This window comes from Poecilia reticulata, linkage group LG2, assembly GCF_000633615.1.
Source record: "Poecilia reticulata strain Guanapo linkage group LG2, Guppy_female_1.0+MT, whole genome shotgun sequence".
NCBI lineage: Eukaryota > Metazoa > Chordata > Actinopteri > Cyprinodontiformes > Poeciliidae > Poecilia > Poecilia reticulata.
Window position 1 is genome coordinate 10,838,994 of NC_024332.1, and position 24,132 is coordinate 10,863,125.

General features: G+C 39.8%; 3 protein-coding genes across 8 annotated transcripts; 1 reads left to right on the plus strand and 2 right to left on the minus strand.

Moving 5' to 3' along the window:
- Positions 1–3,040: 3,040 nt before the first annotated feature.
- On the plus strand, positions 3,041–8,257 carry dhrsx (dehydrogenase/reductase (SDR family) X-linked). Its single transcript, XM_008430395.1, has 7 exons — positions 3,041–3,170; positions 4,228–4,335; positions 4,623–4,691; positions 5,363–5,464; positions 5,560–5,767; positions 5,857–6,064; positions 6,134–8,257. The coding sequence occupies exons 1-7, from the start codon at positions 3,071–3,073 to the stop codon at positions 6,311–6,313; spliced, it is 975 nt and encodes a 324-aa protein (XP_008428617.1). The 5' UTR covers positions 3,041–3,070; the 3' UTR covers positions 6,314–8,257.
- A 2,649-nt stretch (positions 8,258–10,906) lies between these two features.
- On the minus strand, positions 10,907–13,093 carry LOC103477522 (ankyrin repeat domain-containing protein SOWAHC-like). The gene is made up of 2 exons (XM_008430682.2): positions 11,233–13,093; positions 10,907–11,147 (listed from the first exon to the last, which is right to left on the minus strand). Exons 1-2 carry the CDS (start codon positions 12,834–12,836, stop codon positions 11,138–11,140), a joined length of 1,614 nt encoding a protein of 537 aa, XP_008428904.1. The 5' UTR covers positions 12,837–13,093; the 3' UTR covers positions 10,907–11,137.
- Positions 13,094–16,988: 3,895 nt separating this feature from the next.
- Positions 16,989–22,966, minus strand: cep70 (centrosomal protein 70). 6 transcript variants are annotated; one of them, XM_017308060.1, is made up of 15 exons: positions 22,748–22,907; positions 22,586–22,641; positions 22,279–22,300; positions 21,761–21,860; positions 21,535–21,658; positions 20,183–20,348; positions 19,126–19,326; positions 18,962–19,050; positions 18,356–18,428; positions 18,132–18,272; positions 17,916–18,059; positions 17,671–17,836; positions 17,510–17,597; positions 17,333–17,412; positions 16,989–17,239 (listed from the first exon to the last, which is right to left on the minus strand). In XM_017308060.1, exons 2-15 carry the CDS (start codon positions 22,606–22,608, stop codon positions 17,178–17,180), a joined length of 1,479 nt encoding a protein of 492 aa, XP_017163549.1. In that variant the 5' UTR covers positions 22,609–22,641; positions 22,748–22,907; the 3' UTR covers positions 16,989–17,177. The 6 variants fall into 6 exon arrangements, with proteins under 6 accessions (XP_017163549.1, XP_017163551.1, XP_017163546.1 ...); XM_017308062.1 differs by having other exon boundaries at positions 17,671–17,839; positions 18,962–19,041; positions 22,748–22,905; XM_017308057.1 differs by having other exon boundaries at positions 17,671–17,839; positions 22,748–22,905.
- Positions 22,967–24,132: the final 1,166 nt, after the last annotated feature.

The window sequence follows — 24,132 nt, forward strand, 5'->3', positions numbered from 1 at the left end:
GGGGTAAACCCCAACGTACAGGCGCCGAGATGGGGGGCAACAAGTATGCCCACTCCTGCCCGGCGCCTCTCACCGTGGGCAACTCCAGAGTGGAAGTACGTCCAGCCCCTCTCAAGGAGACTGGTTCGAGAACCAGAGCCATGTGTCGAGGTGAGGCCGACTATTTATCGGTATCCCAGCGACAAGCCCCTCCTAAACCGAGCACGGTAATTTAAGAACAGCCGAGAGCAGAAACGCTTCAGCCCGATCCAAACCACACAAGTCAGTCAGATTAAGGTCCAAAACCTTCGCTTTACAGCCGTTTAAGTGGCACTGATCCACTTAAAAAACCTACAGAACAAATGGTACAAATCACGTATTTCCCAAATCCCGATAATATGACATCTACATTTGCTGTTTCATAATTATAATCCACGTTAGAGTGAATTTTTCCACTTGGCTGCTTTAATTTGTTCTTGTGTTACACAACGTAATTTCTCTTTTTTTTCCCTCTGAGATTCTGCTTAGAAAATTAGGTTATGAAGTTACATTCTCCCGCTGCTTTTTGTTTTTAAAATGGTAAATTTTGGTTTGCCTCGACTTTTATAAACTAATGCCTCTTATATGCATCATTTTTTGTATTACTGTTGGTGCAGATATTAGGCGAACTCTGCTTTGCCTGCTAGTAGTTTAAATTAATTTCAGCTGCAAACTTTCAAGAGTATTCAGATTTTAACATGCATTTTCTAAGTAGTAAATATTTCCCTACCCTACCCTAACTTCAGTATTTTTACACCTCTGAAACATTTTTTTTGTAGTTTCTTTGTGATACCAGAACTATTTCACTCACACGTTTAATTTCCTGAGATATTGTCAATTTATTTTCAAGCAAAACTCTCAAAAAGAGCTGAGGATTTATTAGTTTTGATTGCGTTGTGCAGCTAAATATGGACGCTTATTAGTTTTGTTTGTTTTTAATTTTTCAGGTTTGCATCGTAACACCTCGTGATGTTTCTCAGCCATGATCGTTGTGCCCATTACCTTTCCATTGGATCCAAGCACCTGGACCAGCTGACGGCGTCCATCAGTCCACGGTCTGCCGGATCATCACAACGTGGACTAACTTTTTATTTACAGTACTTGGTTAAATTAGAACCAGATATGCAAAAATCTACCTGCAGACTTTGTTGGCTACCCTGACCCTGCAGTCATCCTGGACGGGGCTGAGCCGGACTTCCTCTCCTCCAGAGTGATGAGTTTTCATCACCAGAAAAGGCAAAACAAGTCTGATGTCTGATTAGCTGCTAGGAAGTATATTATATATATTCACTGTTCATTTTGCTATCATGTTTGTTCCTACAATAAAATTGAATCTACATTTCTCAGTGTTTACATTAAATCAAGTATTTGCATGTAGATCAGGAATTCAAGTGAGATGTTAAAATGCAACACATTTAGGTAATACCAGCAAAGAAATGTGAATATTAAGTAATATGTAGTTAGTCACATAATATACTGAATGAGGCTGGATGATATGACTTGCAAAATCTTTTTTCATACCAGATTTGATTTTAATCGATTCCTCTCGTCCTCAATTTCTATAATAAAATCACAGAAAATACTTTCAAAAAATGCCTTTATTTCAATCATCTGTTCTGTGAGTTGTATAAGGGAGCATTAAGGTCAGGATACAAGAATTTTTAATTGCAAGAATGCAGTCATTGTTATAGCAGAATAAAGATGAAATTTTATAACAATGTCTTAAAATTACAGGAAGTCGTTTTAATGAAAAATAAAGATTCAGATTGATCTGATGTAACCAGCTCAGTCCATGTGGTTCTGACATTTGTCAGTAATCAAGAGGATGTACATTTCCACCTCACCTGACCAGGTAAACATTAAGGTAAAAATAAAAAAATAGAGCAAAATGGAAACAAAGCAACTGATAGAAATACTTTCTATATAAAGAAAAGCAGAAAAGTTAATAGCAGGAGAAAAGTTGTTGGCAACATTAGCTCAGCTGATCTCTCCCTCCAGGAAGCCACCAAACAGAACTGTCCAACTCCAACTATTATAAAGATTAAAAAAAGAAAGAAAATGGAAAGTTAAAATAACAAATAATGCCAATTTAATAATTCAGATCTAATGCATTCTGGAATCTATTATTGACATTTTACAAATTTCACAAATCAATTAGAAGGTTTCACAAATGTTTTATTTATTCTGCTGTTAGTACAGAATAATCTAGTTTGGTTTGAAATGTCTAGGTGTTTTTAAAGTACTACACATTAAAAAAGCTCAAGATAGTGAAAAATTAAGTGCCCTTCAGCTATTAGATGCTACATTCGGAAGCTAACTTCAGCTTCGACTGATAGCTTGGGCACAATATAGACAGATCTATATGTATCTATGTCTATCTATACAGCATAGTTATGTAGATTGCACAATGCACAGATAATCAAAACACTTAACATTTACATAGCATCTTTGTAAGCTTGTCCCTGTTAGCTACGTCAGACATATGAGGCATTATGGTTAATACAAACGATTTATTAACTTGCCTTCAAAGCTATTGTGAAGTTTTGACACATCCAGCTTAAATCCTTTGTTGTTGTTGGAGCGTTTCAGGACATCTGAATAATTCTATAAGCAAAATTAATAGTCCTGCAGCTACTGAGGAGCCACTGTTAACATACTGTCTCCTGTGCACCGGAACCATTCTATGTGGCAAAAATATGCGGAAGTGCTAAAACGGAAGTCCGTGGCATATTCCCCATTAATCCTTTTCATACCCTTCTTGCACAACGTTGCCATTTGTAACAAATTAATGTCTTCATTTCTGAAGTATAAAATATAAAGAATTGATTTTGCCAACAAATTGGTCCAAAATGAAACAGTAAAAGATAAACAGCTTTTCAGAATGTAGCACACCATATCTGATGGTTTGCGGTAGTTTGTCAGACGGGAATGCCAAAGTGTTGCGTGGAAATGTGAGGGGGCGGAACCACAGAGATGTTATAGTGTTGGAACGGAGAGCCGGACTCATTTCACCACCGCGCCGCGTTACGTCACACCGGCTGCAGGTTGCAGAATGTGGCTGCTGTCAGTGCTGGTTCCTCTCCTCAGGCTGTATCTGTGTGGAATCAAAGTTCTGCTCTACCAAATGTTCAACCGAACCTTTGAGATGCCAGGTCAGATCTAACCTCTGTTTGTCTTTCACGTTTGAACTGCAACAGAAAATGAACTTGTTGTTTTGACTGTTGTAGATGTTTAAGTTCTGAATGAACTTCTGTTTGTGCTTCTGTGTTGAGAACAGTAACAAATGATTACCCATCAACACCTGCAGAAATAAAACCTCTGGAGCTGCCACTGGGTGACAGGCAGGACTTCCTGCTTTACAGCATTAACATTATTACACTTTAAAATATAAATGTATATGTTCTGTAAAACTATAGATGAGAAACAATGGGCAGACTTTCTCACTTTAACTAATGAATCAGACTAAAATCATCCAAAATTGTTGTGACAATAATAAGAGTGGAGAATTTAGATTTTATTATTTGAATTTGGATGAGGAGAAAGTYGTCACGCGTCCCGGATGGAAACAAAGAAAGAACTGTTCTCTTTATCCCTTGCAGATCTTCACAAGAATGTTGGCAGCTGAATATGAATGGGGGAATTTTCCAACCGTATTACTGTCGTGTAAATTGGATAAAGATTTTAGTTTGATTCACGTTTTTGAGCTTGACTGTAAGGTTGGTGAATACACACAGATGATAAAACAACATGTTCATGTTCTGCTGTAAACTTACAGAGCATGTGATCCCACCATGCCGTTTCTTATCTGGGTTTCATCTTTCTAAAAGTTTTAATCCACCATAGAAATTGTAAGATGATCAAAACCACTGGATCAACCATTGGTGTTCCTTATACATTTCACAATCAGACAGAACAAGTGTGACATAGTGCAAGAACACAAAAAGCTTCTTACAAACAGATTTACCCTTTAGTGGTCAGTACGGGTTCCWACCTGATGCTACTGGTGTCCAGCTGTTTTTTAAAAATCTAGATAAAACTTTCTTTTGTCAACGTAACTTGGAGGGTGAGTGAGAAGTGTGCAGCTTCATCCCGATAAAATCCTGAACTTGTTTAGAATAAAGTGGATCTAAAACAGTTTTCTGCACTCTGTGATTTAACTCCATTTCTTTATCTAGAAATTAATAGCTTCTTCTCACATTCTTTTCTTAGCCTTACCCAAGCAAAAGGGAAGGGTTGCCATAGTGACTGGGGGTACCAGAGGAATGGGGTTTGAGACTGCAAGACACCTGGCAAGCCTGAGCATGCATGTCATCATAGGTAGGCTGCTGCCTCATTAATAAGATGTTCCTTTTGTCAGATCATTATGACTTTGACATGTTTTCCTTCTACTCTAATTCTTGCAAAGCAGAGGCAAGGAGATGACAGCAATGTGTGAATTTTTTTGTGACATCTGTTAAGTTATTTTTTAGTTTTGCATGCAATGGCCTGTCATTTAATACATGAATATGATCAGTTTGATGTCTCAGACAGAAGGGTCTAGTTAAAGTAAACCACATACTGGACATCAGCCCACCAAGCCTCTTTATGATCTCTATGATCTCCAGCTGGGAACGAGCCAGAAGAGGGCGCTGCAGCTGTTAGCAGGATAAATGAAGAATGCTATGAAGGAAAAGGTAATCAACTAAACTACAAATTGTAGTAAAAGATCTAGTGAAATATAATTTATTTGCATTATTTCTGTGATCTTAGCAATTTAAAGAATGCTGCATCCTTCTGAAAGACTTTACAATTTTGGACTTTTCAGAGTCTCTTAAATCTCTTTTGGCTAATTTTGACTGAGGAATAAAAGCTGCCTAATAATTATTCACACCTTCATGTAGGATGTTGATCCTCCCTCATTAAACAACTAAACACCAGCTGACATGTTTAAATTCAACAAGCACTTGAGTTTATACAGCTTGGAGTTGGAAAATATGTATAAAAATGATGATGTGGTCAAAACTAAAAGTTGCCTAATAAATGTGCCCACAGTGTGGTGTCAGGCAGTGTGAAGGTTTCTCAGTGGTGTGTTCTGATGTGTCTTCATTCATCAGCTCCGTGTAAATCCAGTTATTGCTAGAATCATTTCTAGTCTGCATATTTAATCAGCTCCCCCATAGTGGATCAAACCTTCTGCTTGCTTAATAATTCTCTGATTTTTAAGAGTATTATTAATAATAACAGAAATTTCAGCCCAATTTCTGGGCTGAAATTGTGATTTCAGCCCAGAATGTTGTACTGGGAGCTCAGCTGTGTTCTGTCAGAACTGTGGTTGAGAACTGAAACGCATCTTTTCTGCTTCCAGCTGAGTTTGTCTTTGTGGACCTGACCTCCCTGAAATCAGTCAGGCGCTTTGTCCAGACGTTCAGAGACAGATCTCTGCCTCTGCATGTTCTCATTAACAATGGTAGGCTCCTCATATCTTCCATTAGATGGTCACCGTTAATGAAAGCAGATTCTTTGTTGTCTGACTCTAAAGACAGCTGTTCCACTTTGACGCAGCTGGAACCATGCTGGTTCCTGAGACACGGACAGAGGACGGCTTTGAATTCCACTTCTGCCTGAACTACTTGAGCCACTTCCTGCTGACCAACATGCTGCTGGACCTGCTGAAGGCGTCTGGAAGGCAGGGTCGCTGCTCAAGAATTGTCAACATGGCCTCTGCCACACACTACGCAGGAGAGATAAACCTGCAGGACCTGAACAAGACGTATGTGCAACCATGAAACCACCATAGACTCTCTGAGCAGGAAATTGATTGTTGTACATGATCTTGTTTTACTTCCTCTTTCCCAACAGAGTGGTCTACAGCTCCCATGGTGCCTACTGCCAAAGCAAGTTGGCCCTGGTCCTCTTCACCTACTACCTTCAAGAGCAGCTGACGGCTGGAGGATTCTCTGTCATTGTCAATGCTGTGGACCCTGGGATGGTGGACACGGCGCTGTACAATAACCTCTGGACATTAGCACAGATGATGAAGAAACCAGTGGCCAGTATTCTGTTCAGGGTATGTCTTTAAAACCTTAATCTAGCTTTGTCAAGACTAGTTTAGAACTGGTTGTACTGTTGTCCTCAGACTCCAGCAGAGGGGGCCTCCATATCGGTGTATGCTGCAGCTGCCTCTGAGATGGAAGGAGTGGGCGGCTGTTATCTGTACAACGGTCAGAAGACTCAGTCCTCTGATCTGTCCTACGACTCTGAGCTGCAGGCCAAGCTGTGGAAAAAGAGCTGTGAGCTTGTGGGACTCAAGGCCTGATACCTGGAGTACTTCCATTTCCACAATGTTCCTCATTTATTGATCATTCACAACTACTTCACCCAACCACGTTGAGGCAAGTGACGATTGTCGGACATGACACCAGGTGTGACTTTGATTGTTTTACCAAGTTGTTTTTGCCAATACAGACATGACTTCTACTTGTTCAGAAGAAAACATTTGATTTCTATAGCACTTTTTCAGCAACAAGGCATTTCAAAGTGTCCAGTCAAGTTAATTTGTCTGCAAAAGTAGTAGACCTAATTGTTTTATTCTTCTCATAGATGGCAGTATTTATTAAAGTTGGAAATGGCTAGCTTAGAAATCGGACCACGCCTTCTCCCTCCTGACGTGTTTGTTGATTTGATCAAATAATCAACTCTGCCTGAAGTCATGGCACAAGACTTATGAAATATGTCGTAAACGGCATTTCCCTTTAATGGTGTCGAAAATCTAGATGCTTATCAGTTTATTTGGTACATGGATGGCTACATTCTATTTGTCTTGAAGGTTACTAATGATTAGAAGCATACATTCTCTGCATAATACAATCTTTCATTGCATCTTCTTGCACCAAGAGCTGCCAGTCCTTTCAAGCAACACTTGCTATCCATCGCCACCTTGTTTCCTCATCAAAGGTTTATGATCAAATGAGAAGTTTGGTTTGCATCCTAGTCTGTGCAGCACCTGTGAGTATTGTACAGTGACATCAACTGTGCAATTTTTAAAAAAATTACTTTTCTGGACAATCTCTACAGGAGTCAACGTGCACATAAGTTGTTTTGATGTGCATCATGGCCAAGAGGACGGCATCTCATGCAAAGGGTCAAAAGATCAGAGTGAACTTCTGCCAGCTTTAACCTCTGTGGGGATTTTATGCTCAAGTCCTGTTTGATGTGACTCAAACAAGAAACATTATGCAGAGAAATCAGATATGTACTCTATTTTCACAAGCCAGCAATAATGCAGCCTCGTGACTTTAACTGACCTGACTTCCAGAGTGACTTGACCTTTCACTGTAAAACTCTTCAGTTACATACCACTGTGCTTCAGAAGCCTTTACAGCCTGTTTTATTCTTCTGAGGACAAGATCCTCATGCCGACTCAGTGGCTGAACGGTGAAGTTTCTGTGGTTAGAATGATGCTTTTTAAAGTTATGTGTATATCTGTAAAACCTGCTTCTTCTCCATCCAAACACTAGGGGGCAGCAGGATTTCTGTATTGCAATGTGAACATTTAAAAACTTAAACCAGACTCTGAAACAGTTAATGTTGACTAATAAAATAATATCAAACGGCTCCCTTTCAGCCCGTTAAGTGCCTTTTTTGTTATTGTTTGTATTTTTTAAAGTACATGAAAAGTGATCTAAATGTTTCTCCAGTTTTGCTTAAATCATGTAAGCGAAGCAGCAAGTGTGAACATTTAGGGTGTGAAGATGACTGCATCATGGTGTGGACAGAGAAGACTTTCTTTGTAATTCAACATCATTTGTTTGGAACCTTTTCTGTCTTCTTCATGTCATAGTGAAACATTTGACCAAAAACATTTATCAAAGGTCTTATATTTTCAGATTTCACACATTTTGTCCTGTTCCAACCACAAACCTAAATGGATTCCATGTGACAGACAGACCAACACAAAGATGTGCAGAATTGTCAAGTGGGAAAAAGTGGTTATGCTGTAAAAAACACACACACAATGAAAAGTGTTATTAATATTCAGGTAATATTCTGCTGCAGGTTTTTAATACGTGTCTCTTCCTGATTTGAGACAAACTGGCTGTTTCTGTTAGATATAATGAAGGAGATTCTTTAAACACAAGTTGATGTCCTTTTTGTCACGAGTAAAGCCATGACTTGCAATGCTGAAGAAAAACACAGCATACTTTTGCAAAGCATTGTATTACTACACAATCCTTTAATAAAGCATTTCTCCTTTAATAGACTTGCACTTTAAAATCTGTGTTTTTATTGAAAATAAGCAGCAAAGAATAAATTATGTATAGGAAATGTCTCACCAGTTGCTGTTAAGAGTTGAATACACTTCACCTCATCTGCTTATTTGTTTATATCACAAATAATATAAGAGATTCAAAAAAAATGATTAAATTGCATGTTACTACTCTTGCATGTTGATTGATGCCATGGTTTAGGACACAAGACATTTTCTAATCACGCTAAACCTGTTTAGCTTAACACTGCTTATAAGTAACTTTTTATGTTAACACTATTCAACTTAAAATCTAAATAATTGAACTATTATAAACTAAGTTGCAAACTGTTTAAATCTCCGTCTTTTGTGTGTGCATGTCTGAAAATGAAACATTTCAGCTTCACTCTGTTGTAATCTCAGGTTCCCCCACTAGATGTCAGTGTAGGACTATCACTTATTCATGTGACTATCAATATAGATATTATTCATCAGAATGTGATCTTCTTCAGTCTCAGCACTGATGTTCCACTGCTGTCCTACACTGACATCTAGTGGGGGAACCTGAGATTACAACAGAGTGAAGCTGAAATGTTTCATTCATTTTCATATATCATTTATGACAGCAGCAACTTAACTTGTAGAGAAGAAACACAACAGTAGAGTAGATTATTTTTGTTTTCAAATATATATTTTTAATCCAATAGATTTTCTTCAAAATCTCTTCTGAGATAACTCATAAATTCTTACCCCATTATACATTTTGATCTGTGCTCCCAAAAAGACACATACAGCCCTTATAAGCAGAATTGTAAAACACACTGTGCAAACAGAAGTTCGAGAGGGCAGCAGAACCCTTAAATCAGAAACATTCATAGCAGCTGATCCTGAACCTGAAGAGCCAAGTGTCTGATCCAGTTTATCACAGGTGGCGTCAAAATGTGTACAGTAAAGAAGTTTCTGTCTGAAAAATACAGTGTTTTTGTAGGCTGGTTGTGGAAAGTTCCAGCTGGTTGTGGAATGAGAAGTCAGTGCAGCGTGTGGGCGAGGCTGATCTCTGACATGACGCAGCATGTTGGTGAATGATGAATTTCTTCAAGTGGAGCTGTTAGCTCAGAGAAGGGCTGCGTCTCAGTGCACAACACCCACACACAACGGCGCCATGAAGACTGACGAATCCAACATAAAACCTGAAGTCCCCAGAAGTTCTGACTGCCGTTTGCTACAAGCATGTGGAAGAATGTGTTCTGCTCTGAGGAGAACAAAATGGAACTTTCTGGCCTATATGCAAAACACTGAGTGGAAAAAAAATAACCCTGGATACACTATGGTGAAACAAGGTGGTGGGGGCATCATGCTGGGTTATCTCACTACCTTCTGTCTCTATTTTCCCATGGAGGCACAAATAAAGATTATTCTTCTCTATTCACATCCAAAAACCAAGGATTGTGCTCAGAATATGACTGGCAGTAGGGCTGGGCAATATGACTGAAAAACATATAATATGAGTTTGATTGGTTTTTTGTTGTACATGTCCAAAATACTGCCAAACTGACCTGTCCTGCTTTGTCCACAATTTCCTCTTGAGCTGTTGTACTCATTTTGTCCTTTCAGAAAATGAGTCCTGGTGAAGCACAGCCCCTTGTTTGTCTATGCTTTGCTGCGTACAGATGCTGTAGACTCTCCGCTATTGAGAAACAATTACTTCCTGTAGGTGTGGGCTCTGTTGAAGTTTGAAACTTTACCCAATTACAAACGTTTTGCCATGACATATATAATGCACCAGTTCAAAGCGTCAGAAATTGCAAACAACCTCCACGACCACTGCTAAAGCTACAGCCAGAATACAGAGAAATGTTGACATCTTTCACATTTTCTCCTGTTCACTGATTGGTCTGGTAGAAATTCTACTGAAGGAATCCAAGTGAATGAGAGAAAGCCCAAACTGTCTGTAAAGTGAGAATTGAGCAGAATTGCACAGGAAGGCAAAGGCCAGGCTAGAGGCCCAGTGGCAAAACAACAAACTGCTGCTGCACAAATTACTCAGCAAGTTATTGCTAGCTTACCAATGAATGAATCGTTGACCAGCTAACGCCTTTCCTTAGCCTACATCCCCCAGAATGCATTGCGGTTCTAACTTGTTCATTGAAACTATTGGAATATTCTGTTGAATGTATTTTCTATTGATATTGAGCATCTGTTTATCACAATTTGTATTGTTAATGATTTATTGCCCAGACAAACAGGACACTGTACATTAACTGAAACTGTGTCCTGTACCTTACAACTTTTTTACAACTAATTTCTGTAAACAAACATGAGCCTCTCTAAATCTAAAGCATTAGCTGTGAACCAACTTTTCTTTGGCCTAACTTTGGTCAGTTCAGGTTACAAATGTGCAGGGACACAGAACAGCGTTACCTAACACGTCAGTGCCATGAAATCCAGATTAGCCCTGGTGGCTCCTGCTCCAGGCTGTCAGCTGAGGACGGATAAAAGGAAGCAGGCCAACCCAGAGCCGGGTCAGGATGTCACAACTGGTTAATCTGGATTAGTTTTTCAGCTTCTTACGGGTCACTTAAACTTTGGACCGTAATTAAGCAAAACCAGTTAGGACAAAACAGAAAACCCCCATCATAAACTGGTTTATATAAAATTATAGGATTGAGTTTCATTTGTGTATTTATTTAGTCAGGCTATCTGCTCTGTTGAAGTCTGCAGTCAGTTGCTCAACTGCAATGCCATCTTAAAGAGGTGACAAGTGGTGCTTCCTGCTTTTCACAGCTGGAAATATTTCTATGCAGATGAATCAGATTTTGTTGTATGCAAGGGAGAAATCAGAAGCCTTCTTTCAGCCAGCTGACCAGCAGTGTGAAGCATCAAGGAGTGAGGGAATCAAAGATACCTGCAAACATGATTAAGCAAAATCCATCAGAAGCATCATGTAGCAGACTTGGGCTCAATCGAGGAAATGAGTTCTAGGTCTGGACCTGGAGGGTTTCTCCTCAGATTCATCCAGCTCCCGTTTATCCCGGAAAGAAGTGCTGTGAACGAGCTGGGACGCCCTCTGGCGTATCTTCTGCAGGTTGGGCTTCATCCTGCTAAGCGAAGACCTCCTCCGGACGGGTTTGCTCCTGAGGTGGTCCTCGCCCCCCGTAAGGTCGCTGTCTCTGAGGCTGAGCTGGTGGATGGGTTTCAGGTTGTTCTGAAGGACTTTGGAGAACCTCCAGCGACCTCCAACCCTAGGCTCTGCACCTTTGGATTCAGTGAGCTCATATGCTCCTATGATGTCTCTAATGTCCACACTCACGTTGTTGGTGAGGTAGTGACAGGCCTTCCTCCCACTGTAGTCCCTGATTTCCACGTCTGCGTTGTAAGCCCCCACCAGGAGCTTCAGCACCTCCATGTGGCTGTGGATGGCAGCTATGTGCAGCGGCGTGTAGCCCATGTTGGAGCGAACATCCACGCTAATGGGAAGGTTGTGATGTTTGGCAAAGTTGATGATCAGAGCAATCAGCTCTTGCTTGCCATGCTTAGCAGCCCAGTGCAGGCAGGTGAAACCAGTGACAAAGTCCTTCTTCAGGACCAGGTTGGGTTCATTGCTGAGGAGGGCGTGGAGGCTGTCCCACTCTGCATCCGAGGCGCACATCATCCACTCGTGTTCCGCAGGGTCCAGGGTGACGGAGGTCCTGTCCACGTCCAGGCTGGCAGAGCCCAGCGAGGCCGAGTCACCTTCACTCCTGGTGGTGAGGCAGACGGGGCTGCGGAGTTCTATACTGTTCCTCACTTCAGGAGAACTGTTCATCATCACTTGGATGAAGTGCTTCCGGCTGCCCTTCGGACTGCAGCTGTCCTCGCTGCCAGACAAGCTGCTGCGTTCATCCTCCTTCTCTTCCGAGTCCTGCTTGGTGGAGAGGAACCTCTGCTTAGGTTGTTGCTCTTCCTCTCTCAGGCCCTCAGGCGTCCAGTCGGTGTGTACGTCAGCTGCAGTTGCAGAACACTCAGGCCCAGGCAGGATGAAGACAGATCCGTCCACAGGGAGCGGCGAAGCCTGAATCACTGTGATTTGTGGAATGGCAAGTTTCGCGACCTTTTCCTTCCTGGAGTCCTTCCTCTGCGCACTGAAGCTCCCAGAGTTTCCCATGTGAGCTGAGCTGCCGGCCACTTCATCCAGAGCACCAAGCAAACCCTGCTGTCCACAGTCCTGCTCCGGTTTGTCCGGTTGGTCTCTCTCTGCAGTGATAATATGCGGAACTCTCCTCCAGTCATTTCCGTAACATGAGTCGCGCGCTGATTTGTGCTGTACCTGAGCGCTCGCGGCTGCGTCATCGCGGCTCACCTGGTCGTCAGGTGAGGGGGACGCAGGACAGAAACGGAACTGTCTCCTCAGACAGACATGTTTGACTCCGCTGTCTGTCTTCACGAAAGCCACGCTGTCCACGCAAGTCTTAAAGATGCTGCGGACAGCAGCCCTGCTGTGCGGCTCCTGTGGGAACTCGGCTTTAAAACGCTCCAGGAGCTCCGGGCTCGGGACGGTTCCTCCTCTCTGCCTCAGAAAGTCCGCTATGGAGTCCTGGCTGAAGCCGCTGGCCATGAGGAACACATTCCCTGGAGCACAACAGACTGAGAACACCCTGACAGAATCAAACCGATCCTCCAGGCAGCAGAGCAGAAAGCAGCATTTTATCCCCAGCGTTCTCCGCCTCCTAGCAACGGGAGACTTCCGGTCTGGGCCTTATACGGTCAAAAGCAGTTTCCCAATAACAAACTCAAAAATTACTGTGAACTCATTTCGAGGGATGGTTTTTATCTTCAAAAATTGCTTTAGTTTTACTCCTGAAATAAATCAAAATAAGGACAACGTGTGTGTTCATTTACCTCCTAATGTCTACCAAAAGCCTTCCATGTTATTTAGTCTACATTATATTTATTCTAGCACTTAATAGTTTGTTTCGAAATCAATAAGAGAAGTAGAAAACTGTTGGTCTTGCTACCAAAACCTAAAAAAATAAGTTTTATTCTAAAGCTACTGGACGTCTAAAATGTTGATGACCTCATTTTAGAATAGATTATTATAGTTTTCACTTAATTTATGTACTGAAACAGAAACAGTTTAATTTTCTGTTTCTGATCGAAAACATATCCTGGTCAGCTCCAACCCAATCCAATACAACTTTATTTATAAAACACTTTATGTATAAAATTAGTTTGTAAAATTAGATGAATAAAATAAACACATTAAAAACATAATGGACAAAAGTTGCAAACAACTATATGACATAAAAATAACAAAAAACAGAAATAATTAAAATTAACATCTTAAAGTGTGTCAAATGTCAAGATGAAAAGATTGACTTAATATTTAGGAAGGTAAGTGCTGATGCAGGCTTTAACGACATCAAGGCATTAATGTCTTAATTAAGACATTAAAGCCTGGGCAGAGTATGTGCCTTTTATTTATTTATTTTAGTATAGACCTGAGAGCTGCATACAAATGAAAAACAATTCCATGTCTTCCAAGTTTAAAGCCAATACAAGGAAAAGAGAAGGTGGCCTAGAACTGGAGAACCATCCACAAAGTGGACAGTCATTTTGGACATGAAGCTGAGCCTTATTCCAGTTCAGTAGATAACATCAGTGGTTGTAGCAGCTGTTTGTTGTGGGGAAACATGGCTGGTTGCTCTGCAGCAACCAGTCATGCTTGCAGGGAGTATTTACATGCAGACAGGGTGTGTTAGCGTTCCTCCTGACAGACCTGTGAATCAGTCTTTAGTGGCAGGAAGTCCAGCTGGTCCAGTTCTACACCAAACTGCTTCTCCTCCTGGTGGAGCTGAACAATTTTTACAACATTGCTGTTGATTGTCAAAGAACTTTGAAGATATAATTTCCATCTTAGACGTTTTCTAATTTAGGTTTTCACAATGACTGCCGAGGTGAAAAAAAAGTATAATATACTTCAAACATACTTACATTTGTGAAAGTACACTTTAAGAATACTAATTATTAAGTGTTCTACCTATATCTGAAGTATACTAAAAATACACTTGTACCAATTTCGAAATTAATACTGTAAGCACACTTAAACATAATTGTACCAAAATACACTTTTAATGTATTAAATAAAAGTATACTTTAAGTGAACAAAATATGAATATGTATGAATTTTTAAGTGCCTTAATAATCTTTTACTATTTATTAAAATTGCATACAATAAAAAATGATAATCATGATGTAATTTTTAAGAAAGAATAAATCAATTTTCAGATGTGTGATGTAAAACCTTATAATCAACGGCATTAGCTCCAGTTCATACTCCAGACCAGATGGTGGCGGTATTGCACATTTTCATTTATTTAAAAAACGCCACAAAGAGAAGAAAAACTTGAACGCAGGGAAGATAACAGATGCTGTTTAAATTAGCTATTTTTACTCGCATAATATTGCCTAAAAAGTAGAGAGGGCCTTGACAATAGTTACTAATTTTGGTAAATTCAAGCTGGTGACGTCCTAGTCAGAGTTAGACGACAACACAACGGGACAACAACGAATGGAAATGAAATGTGTGTCACAAACGGAACCCGGAGGGACGAACTCTGCTAAGTGTTGCTAGCTGGTGGTAAGTTTGCTTATTAATTATATTAATTTAATTATAAACAGTGCAGTAAAGATATATAACTTACATTGGTTTCATAAATTATTTTATCAATTTTATTGTGACTTATGATTACTATAGCAATCATTCAGCTTCATGTTATAACTGCATGGAGGCTGTTTGTTGCGACTTATACTTTAATTCATAAACTAACCTGGTTTTAATTAAGCTCCATAAGACAGAGAGACTTTGATATTGTGAGGTTGTTGTTCTAACTCGTTCATCAATGATTTTATCTTCAACATATATTTGCAGTCTAAGCAAATGGAGATGAAAGAGGAAGCCAGAGAAATCAGGTGTTAGGAAACATAAAGACTTTCTGTCTCAGAAGAAGCTTTGACTCCACCAGGTCACCAACCAGCTCTGAGGATGAACCTTCACATCGTCTTCATGATGTAAGTTTGTTGTTTCAATGAGGAGCCAGCTACATTTTCAACAACAAAAACTGCTGTGTTACCAAAACTAAGTGCTTAATAAACATGATTTGATTTAAAGATAACTGGACAGAATTTATTCTCCTTTACATTTATCTTTCATTTTTTTATTTGTTGTTGTCTTTCATGGCACTGTGATGGACTTGTGACCTGTCCAGGGTGACTTACTTTGTCTCTTCCCATAAAATGTGTTATTACTGATAAATGCCATTTTTATGAATTAGAAAAAGATACTACAAAAGTCCCACCCCTTCACATGTGGTATCATTGAAAAGCCCTAAATGCCTCCAGATACCAAAAGGAATTAATTCAGTAGAATGCAGAGAGGGGGGGAGATATTCACATTTAGAAATGTCCTCTACAGAGGACAAAAATGAACTACTGGTAGTCAGGAGGATATAGAGTAAAATGACGTAAGAACATGGTTGGAACACACGTTTATAAACTTGCTTTTGAGATTTTTTCATCATTTCATCACTGAAATGACTAAAAGTTAATTCCATGTTTTTCCAGCCACTCTAAATAAAGTGTTTTTGAGCTGAAGCTCATCTTATGGACTTATTTACATTAATTTAACTTAATTCTTTTGCTATGCCAACTTACTTTTTTGTGTTCATTTAACTCAAAACTTACTCTAAAAAGAAAATAGTTGAACCAACTTAATTGAATTGCTTCAATTGCTTCCATAGGTAACAAGCAATTCAATTAAGTTTATCCAACTTAATTTAAGTTTAACCAATTCAATATATTCTAATCATCCAACTTAATTTGTTAATTTTACCAAATTTATTAAGTATGTTTAAGGTAACAGATTTAAGTCACTCTTACTCAAATCATTTATTTTCTTTTAATAAACATTTAAAATCTCTTTGACTTAATTCTTCAGAAAGTCAACTCAAACTTTTAAGTAGCTGCAAACTAAATATTTTTGGCTTTGGGCGAACTTCTTAGTTTGCAGTCTAAAACTCTTTTTACAGTGTCCTCTATACTCTAATACTCTAATTTAAAAATTACAAATCTTTTCCTTAAAGGACCTTTTTACTTTGACTTGAAATAATTAAGTTCAATACCATATTTGTATCCCACATCTGACCATGACTCAAGCTGACCAGAGACAGATTCAATGGTAGAGACTGTGGCTCTGTGGGTAGAGTAGTCGTCTTGTGATCACAAGGTTGTAGGTTCAATTCCAGCTTCCTCCTGAAACATATGGATATTGTTGTGTGAATGGGACTCTAATGTGAAGTGCTTTGAGTAGTCAAAGTGACTGGAAAAGTACTGTGTAAGTTCAGACCATTTTTTGAAGTAAACTAAATGATTTTAGTAAGACTGACTTAAATCTGTTATCTTAAACATACTTAATACATTTGTTTAAAAAATTAGCAAATTGAGTTGGACGATTAGAATATATTGAATTGGTTAAACTTAATAAATTAAGTTGGATAAACTTAATTGAATTGCTTGTTACCCCATAGAAGCAATTCAATTAAGTTGGTTCGACTTTTTCTTTTTAGAGTGTATGGTGCAATCCTGGCAGGATTGTATGAGAGAGGTTACACAGTCATTCACAGGAATTTAATCCTGTAATTTCCACTGTACAGATCTAGTTTCTGGGAAAGGTGGATCAGGCAATTCCTGTTGAAGAATCTGAAACTAAACATTTTCAGTTGGATCTCTGCTTTATTTTAGGCACATGGTCGTTGTGTGCTGCCATCTGATGGTGACAAACATACTACTAAGCTCAGTGGACGGTTCTGCAGCCATCAATGTCTGAAACTTGATGGCCGCAGTTGTGATGGCAACATAGTAAGTAAATGTAAGCAGTATACGTCCAGTGGAGAAAGGAGGATCACTGAGCCGTCTGTTTCAGAGACTGCAGAGCAGGAAGTATGTCGTCCAGGTGACTCACACCTGCAACACACAGAGAGCCATGTCAGCAGATCATGCAGAGGAAAGGAGACCATGTAGTCATTTTAAACTTTGACTGGAGTAAAGCAAAGATACCAAGTAGCTTTAAGATTTCTGTCACGAGGTTGTGGAAAGCAGGGAAAAACTCATCATGTTGCTTCACTTTGATAATGATGCTGAAAAACAAAGCAGACAACAGAAAAGCAGCTTCATGAAGACCAGCACAGAACACGTAACAAGAAAAAACAAAGTGCTGCTGGTGGGATACTGAACCTGTCAATGTCTGCCCGACCCAATCCTGGATCCAAGGAGACCAGTCTGGAGACCTGGTCCACAACTTCAGTAGGAGAAGCTTTGCTGTCTAACATCCCATGGAAAGGTTAGCGAGGCTTTACGTGAAACATGGACAACTGAAGTGAATTTTTCAAAGTCACCTAGGTCCAGAACATTTTGGAGGTTCCTCATGGTGTTGGTCATCTCTCCCAGTCGGGTGTAGACCTCGTTCATTCGAGGGTAAACTCCGCTGAGGGAGGGAACGTCAAACAGTTTCTGGAAGTGAGCCACCATGGAAGCCAAGGTGTATCGAGTGGGACTCCTGAGCTTCTGGCAGGACAAGCATGAAGACTTCAGCACCAGGAACAAAAAGCTGAGTTTTAATCTCAGAAAAGTACAGATTAACCTGTTTATCGTCAGAAGAGGCATTCTCCAGCAGTGCCTCCACCAGCAGCATCATGTCCTCCACCTTAAGTGTTTTTGCATCAGCATCACAGGGATGCAGTGGCATCAGTGTGGCACTCAGTTTATTCAGTCGGCTTTGAAGATCCTGAACACAGAAACACTCTGGTCAGAGCAGCTTCCAGCACTGAGTCAACACCGAGGCTGTCTGAGTATTTACCCTGAACATGAGGAGCTGCTGGGACCACTGCTCCAGAGTGGGAAGGACAACCTGGAATTCTGCTTCCTCCGATTCTCTGGGCCAGCGTTGGTACTGCTGCAGCCTGGGATTGATAACGAGTGTGTTGATCTCAGTCAACAGCTGAAGAGCAGAAAAATTGGAACAAAGCGTTGACAGACAGGAAATTACCACAAACTAATCTGCTCAGAGGAAAGCTGACTTACGTGGTGATACTGGACCCGTTGCCTGGAGGTTTTGGACTGGTCCATGGTGTTCCCAGTGAGGTCACTTCTACATCTAATCAGTGCAAAAAAGCAGATTGCTTCAAAACAAAACTACTTCCTGTTTCAGTACTGAGCTTTAGATAAATCCATTTTGAATCAATCAACCGTTGCAGTTCCATAGAGCTTATTTAATATATAGACAATGTAGCTTGGAAAGCTGAAATACCTAGGCGCAATGCTCCTTATGCTATTGGCTGGCATTTGCAAAGCAGCTAATCCAGAAGCATCATTTATTTTCCTTGGCACTGATTGGCAGAGATAACGAAGCCCGTAGTGGTAGCTTCTGCTGTCAAGCCAAGTATTCATATGCAAAGTTGTGTGTGTTCGTGTGTTTATTTGTTGCTTGAACTATTGAAATAGATATTCATAAATGTGATTCCTCACTTCTCAATAGTGTAAAACCTTTACATGACCCATTTGACCTATTAAGGTATTATTCCACCCTATTTAGAGATATCCATCTTATCTGGTGTCTCTTTTCTTGGCCTAAACTCACAAACAGTCACATGAAGTCTAGTTCAAAACCATCTTTGGTGACAAACACACCTTGTGTCCAGTTCTGTCTTGAGCCGTTGCACCTCTTCCTCCAACTCCTGTATGCGAGAGCTGCCTTCCTTCTGCTGGTCCTGATGTGTCTGGGCACAAGCCCAGGAATCAGACCTGCTTTCAGAACACAACCTGAACACAACAGGAACGGCTTAGAGAAATACCTTGAGGATGGTTTTGAAAGAAGGGGAGACGGAGGCAGAGGTCCTCTTTGTAGCTTGATCCAAATGTTTGGACTGCTGTAATCGACTCTGTCGAGTCAGTCGCTGTTCCTCTTCTTTGACAGTCAAATACAGTTTCTTCCTGAGCTGGGCTGTTTCTTCCTCCAGACTGACTACCTTCTTCTCCAGTAACAGATATCTCCTCTAAAAACAAACAGTGGTGTCATCCCAACTGCCAACTCTCACTCTAAATGAAAAGAYGACTTTGGACGTGTGAGTAGACCTGTCACATCAATTAACTGCATGATAAATTAAAACGAGCTCAATAATTTCCATTTTCATAATTTATCCATTTTCTCTTGTGTCTCTCTTTCTACCAAAACTGGATAACAAAAGCCTTAACTAACCTTTTTTCGAAGCACAATTTTGCTTGCAAAGACTTCATAATTCATTTGATTTGTTGTTTCTTTTGTTTATTTATTTTGGATATTTGAAAATACTTCCAGTTTCAGTGTTAAATGTTGATTAGAATTTAAAGTTTATTTATCTTCAAAAGGCATTCTTGCATTATTATGCTATTGCAATAATATTACTTCAAAATGGCCTCAAAACAACAATATCATCATTTATCGCAAAAGCATCTGGGACAACTTAAAGTCCAGCAAAATGTTTTATTGTGACAGACCTAATTCTGTGCAAAAGTTCAGTTTTGTTTCATCAGCTCTGCTCGTCAGTTCATACTGTTTTATGTAATTATCACATTTTCTGAGACGCAGAACTTTGAGTTTTCTTTCTTTGCAACTAGTCTTAACCGTCAAAATTACAAGAAATACAAAATTCAAATATGTCACTGTGTGGAATTTCTCTATATAACTTTCTGAATGACAGAAAATCTTTAACTTTTTTCTATTTTTTTTAACGTATTCTGTTTTTTATACATACATTTTTTTATACATACATTTATAAAAGTTTCTTTAAATACTTGGACATAGGCAACGGAGATATTTTCTGGCCAACAGCCAACATTTAAGTGCCAGGGAAGAACAAAAACTCAGTAAACCATCTTAGCCTCTTTGTTTTCCTTCTGCAGCTGCTGGGCCGCCTTCCCCAGGCAGCGCTCCTCCAGGTGCTGAACTCTGCTCTTCACCTCATCCAGCAGCCCCTGCAGCTCAGCAGCTCGTTGGGACTGCTGAGCTGCATGACTCATGTGCTTCTGTACCTCCTCTCTGACAACACACATACAGAAAAGTGTCACTTAGTTTGCTCTGTAATGTCCACATATCTTCAAATATTGACATAGTTCTAATCAAGAGGAAATTAAATATCTGACAGATTATTAGATTTAGAGTCAGAGATGGTTGCATTGAAGGTTACATAGAATATGTATGATTTCCATGGTCACCAGTCAGGGGCCCTCAGATGCTGATGAGATTGGGTGACAGGAGGCCAGGTGGTCCACACAGAACCAGATCCATTATTAAAGAGCCAGAGCTTGATACGACACTAAGCCTGCTGTTTGTTCTCCAGCAGGATGAAATCTGCCAACCACGCTGATGGTTTCAGTTACTTCATATTGTAGATTAAATATTGGTGAAGAAATAAAGACACAAAAATATTTTTTGTGCCCATTAGATTTCTAAACCTCATGCTGTGGTACCCGGCTGAATCATCTACTCTGAAGCAAGGTATTGCCATCAAATTCAAGACAAAATATAGATTATCTGTATACTCTGAAAAAATACAGCTTATTTAAATACAAATTCTACTTATTGGATTTCAAAGCTGTGCTTTCTCACAAGTCCTGCCAGAAATTGCAAATATAATGCCTAATAAAGGTAGTACATTGGCACAACTTGTTTCACGGTGTGTTTGAGGGCATCTGTTCAAACATGGTGCCAATCTCTGCAGCTCCTCCAGAGTTACCAGTGCTCTTCTGATTAAATTCAAAAATACCTGATTTATCTGAAAGGGAAATTAAATATTACCGCAACTCAAATTCAAGTGTCTTCAAAGAGTTGTTATGGATATTCATGCTGTGAGCAAAAGGAATCTCCAGTAGCAGTCGGTCAACAAATCTCAAGAAGTTTCTGACTGAAGACTTCTTTTTTTGGTTCAGCTAGGGTTTTGTCCTGTAGTTGAGATGTTATTTGAGCTTTTGAGATTCTAATCAGTGGCTCCCAGTTGGAAAACCCCCCCCAAAAACACAATGTTGCCATGGTTATGCATCATAGCAACTGTCCTAAAGTACAAAAATAAAAAACATAAAACACCGGAAGGAATCATTTTTGTGAATTGTCCAAACATTCAATGTTTGAAAAATTCACAAAAATGATTGGAACAAATTGTACTCACACATGCCGCTGCCACAGTTAGTAGTGAATCACCCAACATGGTGATTTGAGTAACACGTACTTGAGCTGGTTGTTAGACTTGACAACCTCCTGGATGAGCGTCTGTCTCCTCTCAGAGTCCATCAGCATCATCCTCAGAGTCATTCTCAACTCATTTGCTGACTTCTTGTCCAGCAGGACCAAATCTGTGGGACACATGCAAGTCCCATCATCAAGAAATGTGAAAATAAAAACCACATCAGACATTGCAGCTGTGAAACATCCATTTCAGAAACAAATCTCCTCACCTGTGAGGTTCCTATTCTCCACAGGGTCTGCAAAGAACACAGGTTTAAAGCCGTGATGCTGCAGCAGTTTATTCACGTCATCCCATTCTACCTGCTCCTGCTGCAACACACAGCCACAATCAGCTTCAGTCAAACCTGCTCCACATACATAATGAAGATTTAAGTGGTACCTGAAACTGTCCATAGGTCCACAGATAAACATAAGTCTTATTTGTAATGCATGAAAAATGCATTGTTCTGGCTTCTGTACCCATTCTTAAGCAGTATGTAGTTGTTATCAGTTTAACTCCTAAGTAAATGTGTTCCAAAGTGTGCAGGAGCTGACCCTCCTGTCAGTGATCCTATCTCTGAGAGCAGAGGTCGCTATTACAACTCAACAATGAAGGAAAGGCGATCCACCAGGGGAGGGGCCCTCCACTTCACACACACACACACACACACACACACACACACACACACACACACACACACACACACACACACACACACACACACTAAAAGGTGAGGAGGAGTCTTACCGGCTTCATCTTCTTTACATCACTGCAGGAAACAAAGCAAAACCAGCTGGGTCAATACCACCCAGCAGTAAGTGATGCCTTCAAGTGTAATGAGTTCACACCTATTTTTTACATGGTGCCACTCTAGAAGAAAAACTCCCAACTCTTGGAATGAACCCCTCCAGATCACATTTTAAACAGTCACTCTTATCAGTTTACCTGATACCATTTACAGTTGACTTATAAGCTGAATTTTACGGTCATCCCTTTAATGACCTTTTTACTAATACATTTTAGGTTTTAACCGTCTTAAAAGAGTGAAACAGACCTTAAATGCGACGCTACCTCCATCTTCTTGGCACTGCGTCTCGTGAGTTAAGCTAGCTAAAGGAAAACCGAACAGAATAGCATCTGTAGCTAACAACAAAACAGCGCATTAAGATATATAATAATGACAAAACATTTATAAATACAAAAAGCCATAAATTACCTTGCCAACCAACTCCGTACAAACCTGCTGCAAACAGCAGCGCGCTTCCGCAGTTCAAACTGTGCGTCCTGACGCAGTTATTAAACAAAAGGACTTTAACCAATCAACAGAACAGCTCTTTATTGCCCCACGACCACAAGATGGCGGTAACATGTCAGTTAAACTAGTCCCAATGACGGATCACTGGGTTATTTTACCGGCTTCATCTTCTTTATGTTCCTGAAGGAAACAAAGCAGAAGCTGCTGGGTCAATACCGCAGCCCTCTTAGCGGCAATAAGTGATGCTTTCAAGTGTAATGACAAAAACACACTTATGGAAGATCTGGAACAAATTTGTTTCAATAATAGAACGAATATTATATATTATTATTTACAGAGATGAACACCTCTGGTTGATATTACAGTTGAGGAAAATATCAAGGTGCTATAATAAAATGATCTCCCTCTACATGATGGCTGACCTTTCTTGTCTCCAGTATCTCTTATGTCAGTAAAGTGATGTGCTCAGCAGAGGGATTAGTGTATCCATAGAGTCAGAAAGCAAAGGTCATTGTCATTTATTAATGGATAGATGAGAGCAAAGAGTCTGGCCACTCACTGTGTCCCTGCATGAATCCACTCCACTGAGCAGAAAATTAAAATGGAAATTTAAGCCTTCACATAGTCAAGGATTCCGTTGACGTGTGCTGTATGATTTTATGATTTGTGGTAACTGCTTACATCACCTTGATGCAGCCTGGACCACCCAACTTACTGACACTTCAACCTAGAACCGTTAAAAAGTGCACATTTCTATTTGGCTCTCTGTGTGATTCATGTGTAAAACCATCTACAGACTGAAGGGTTTTTTCCTTCCTTCATTGAAAAAATGTTCATGTTCAGTTAGATTTAATGGAGAACATCAGTTTCAAGTCCTACCACAGACCCTCAATTGGATTTAGTTCTGGACTTGGATTAGGTCATTTTTACACACATGCTTTTTAACACATTTACACTGTTTATGTCATCTACTCGACATGTGATGTCATCTGGTTGATGTCCTGAAGCAGAGGTTTAAATTATTCAATTCAAAAATACTTTATTGATCCCAAAGGGAAATCAAAAGTTGTTGTAACTCATATTAACTCAGATTCTTCAAATAGTTATTGTAGATAGTGTTGAGAAAAAATATATTTAAAATAAACTAGTTATAAAAACTTAACCACATCTTCAATAATTAGGTAAAATTAATGGTGTTTCAAATAAGGAAATCTACTTCAAATTATATCCATGGTTCAATTAGACCAGTGTTTCTCAACCTTTTTCAGSCCAGCGCCCCCCCAGCCTTTATCCAGGTCCCTCACTGCCCCCCACCAAAGAATTTACAGGCTACTTTGCACTGACTA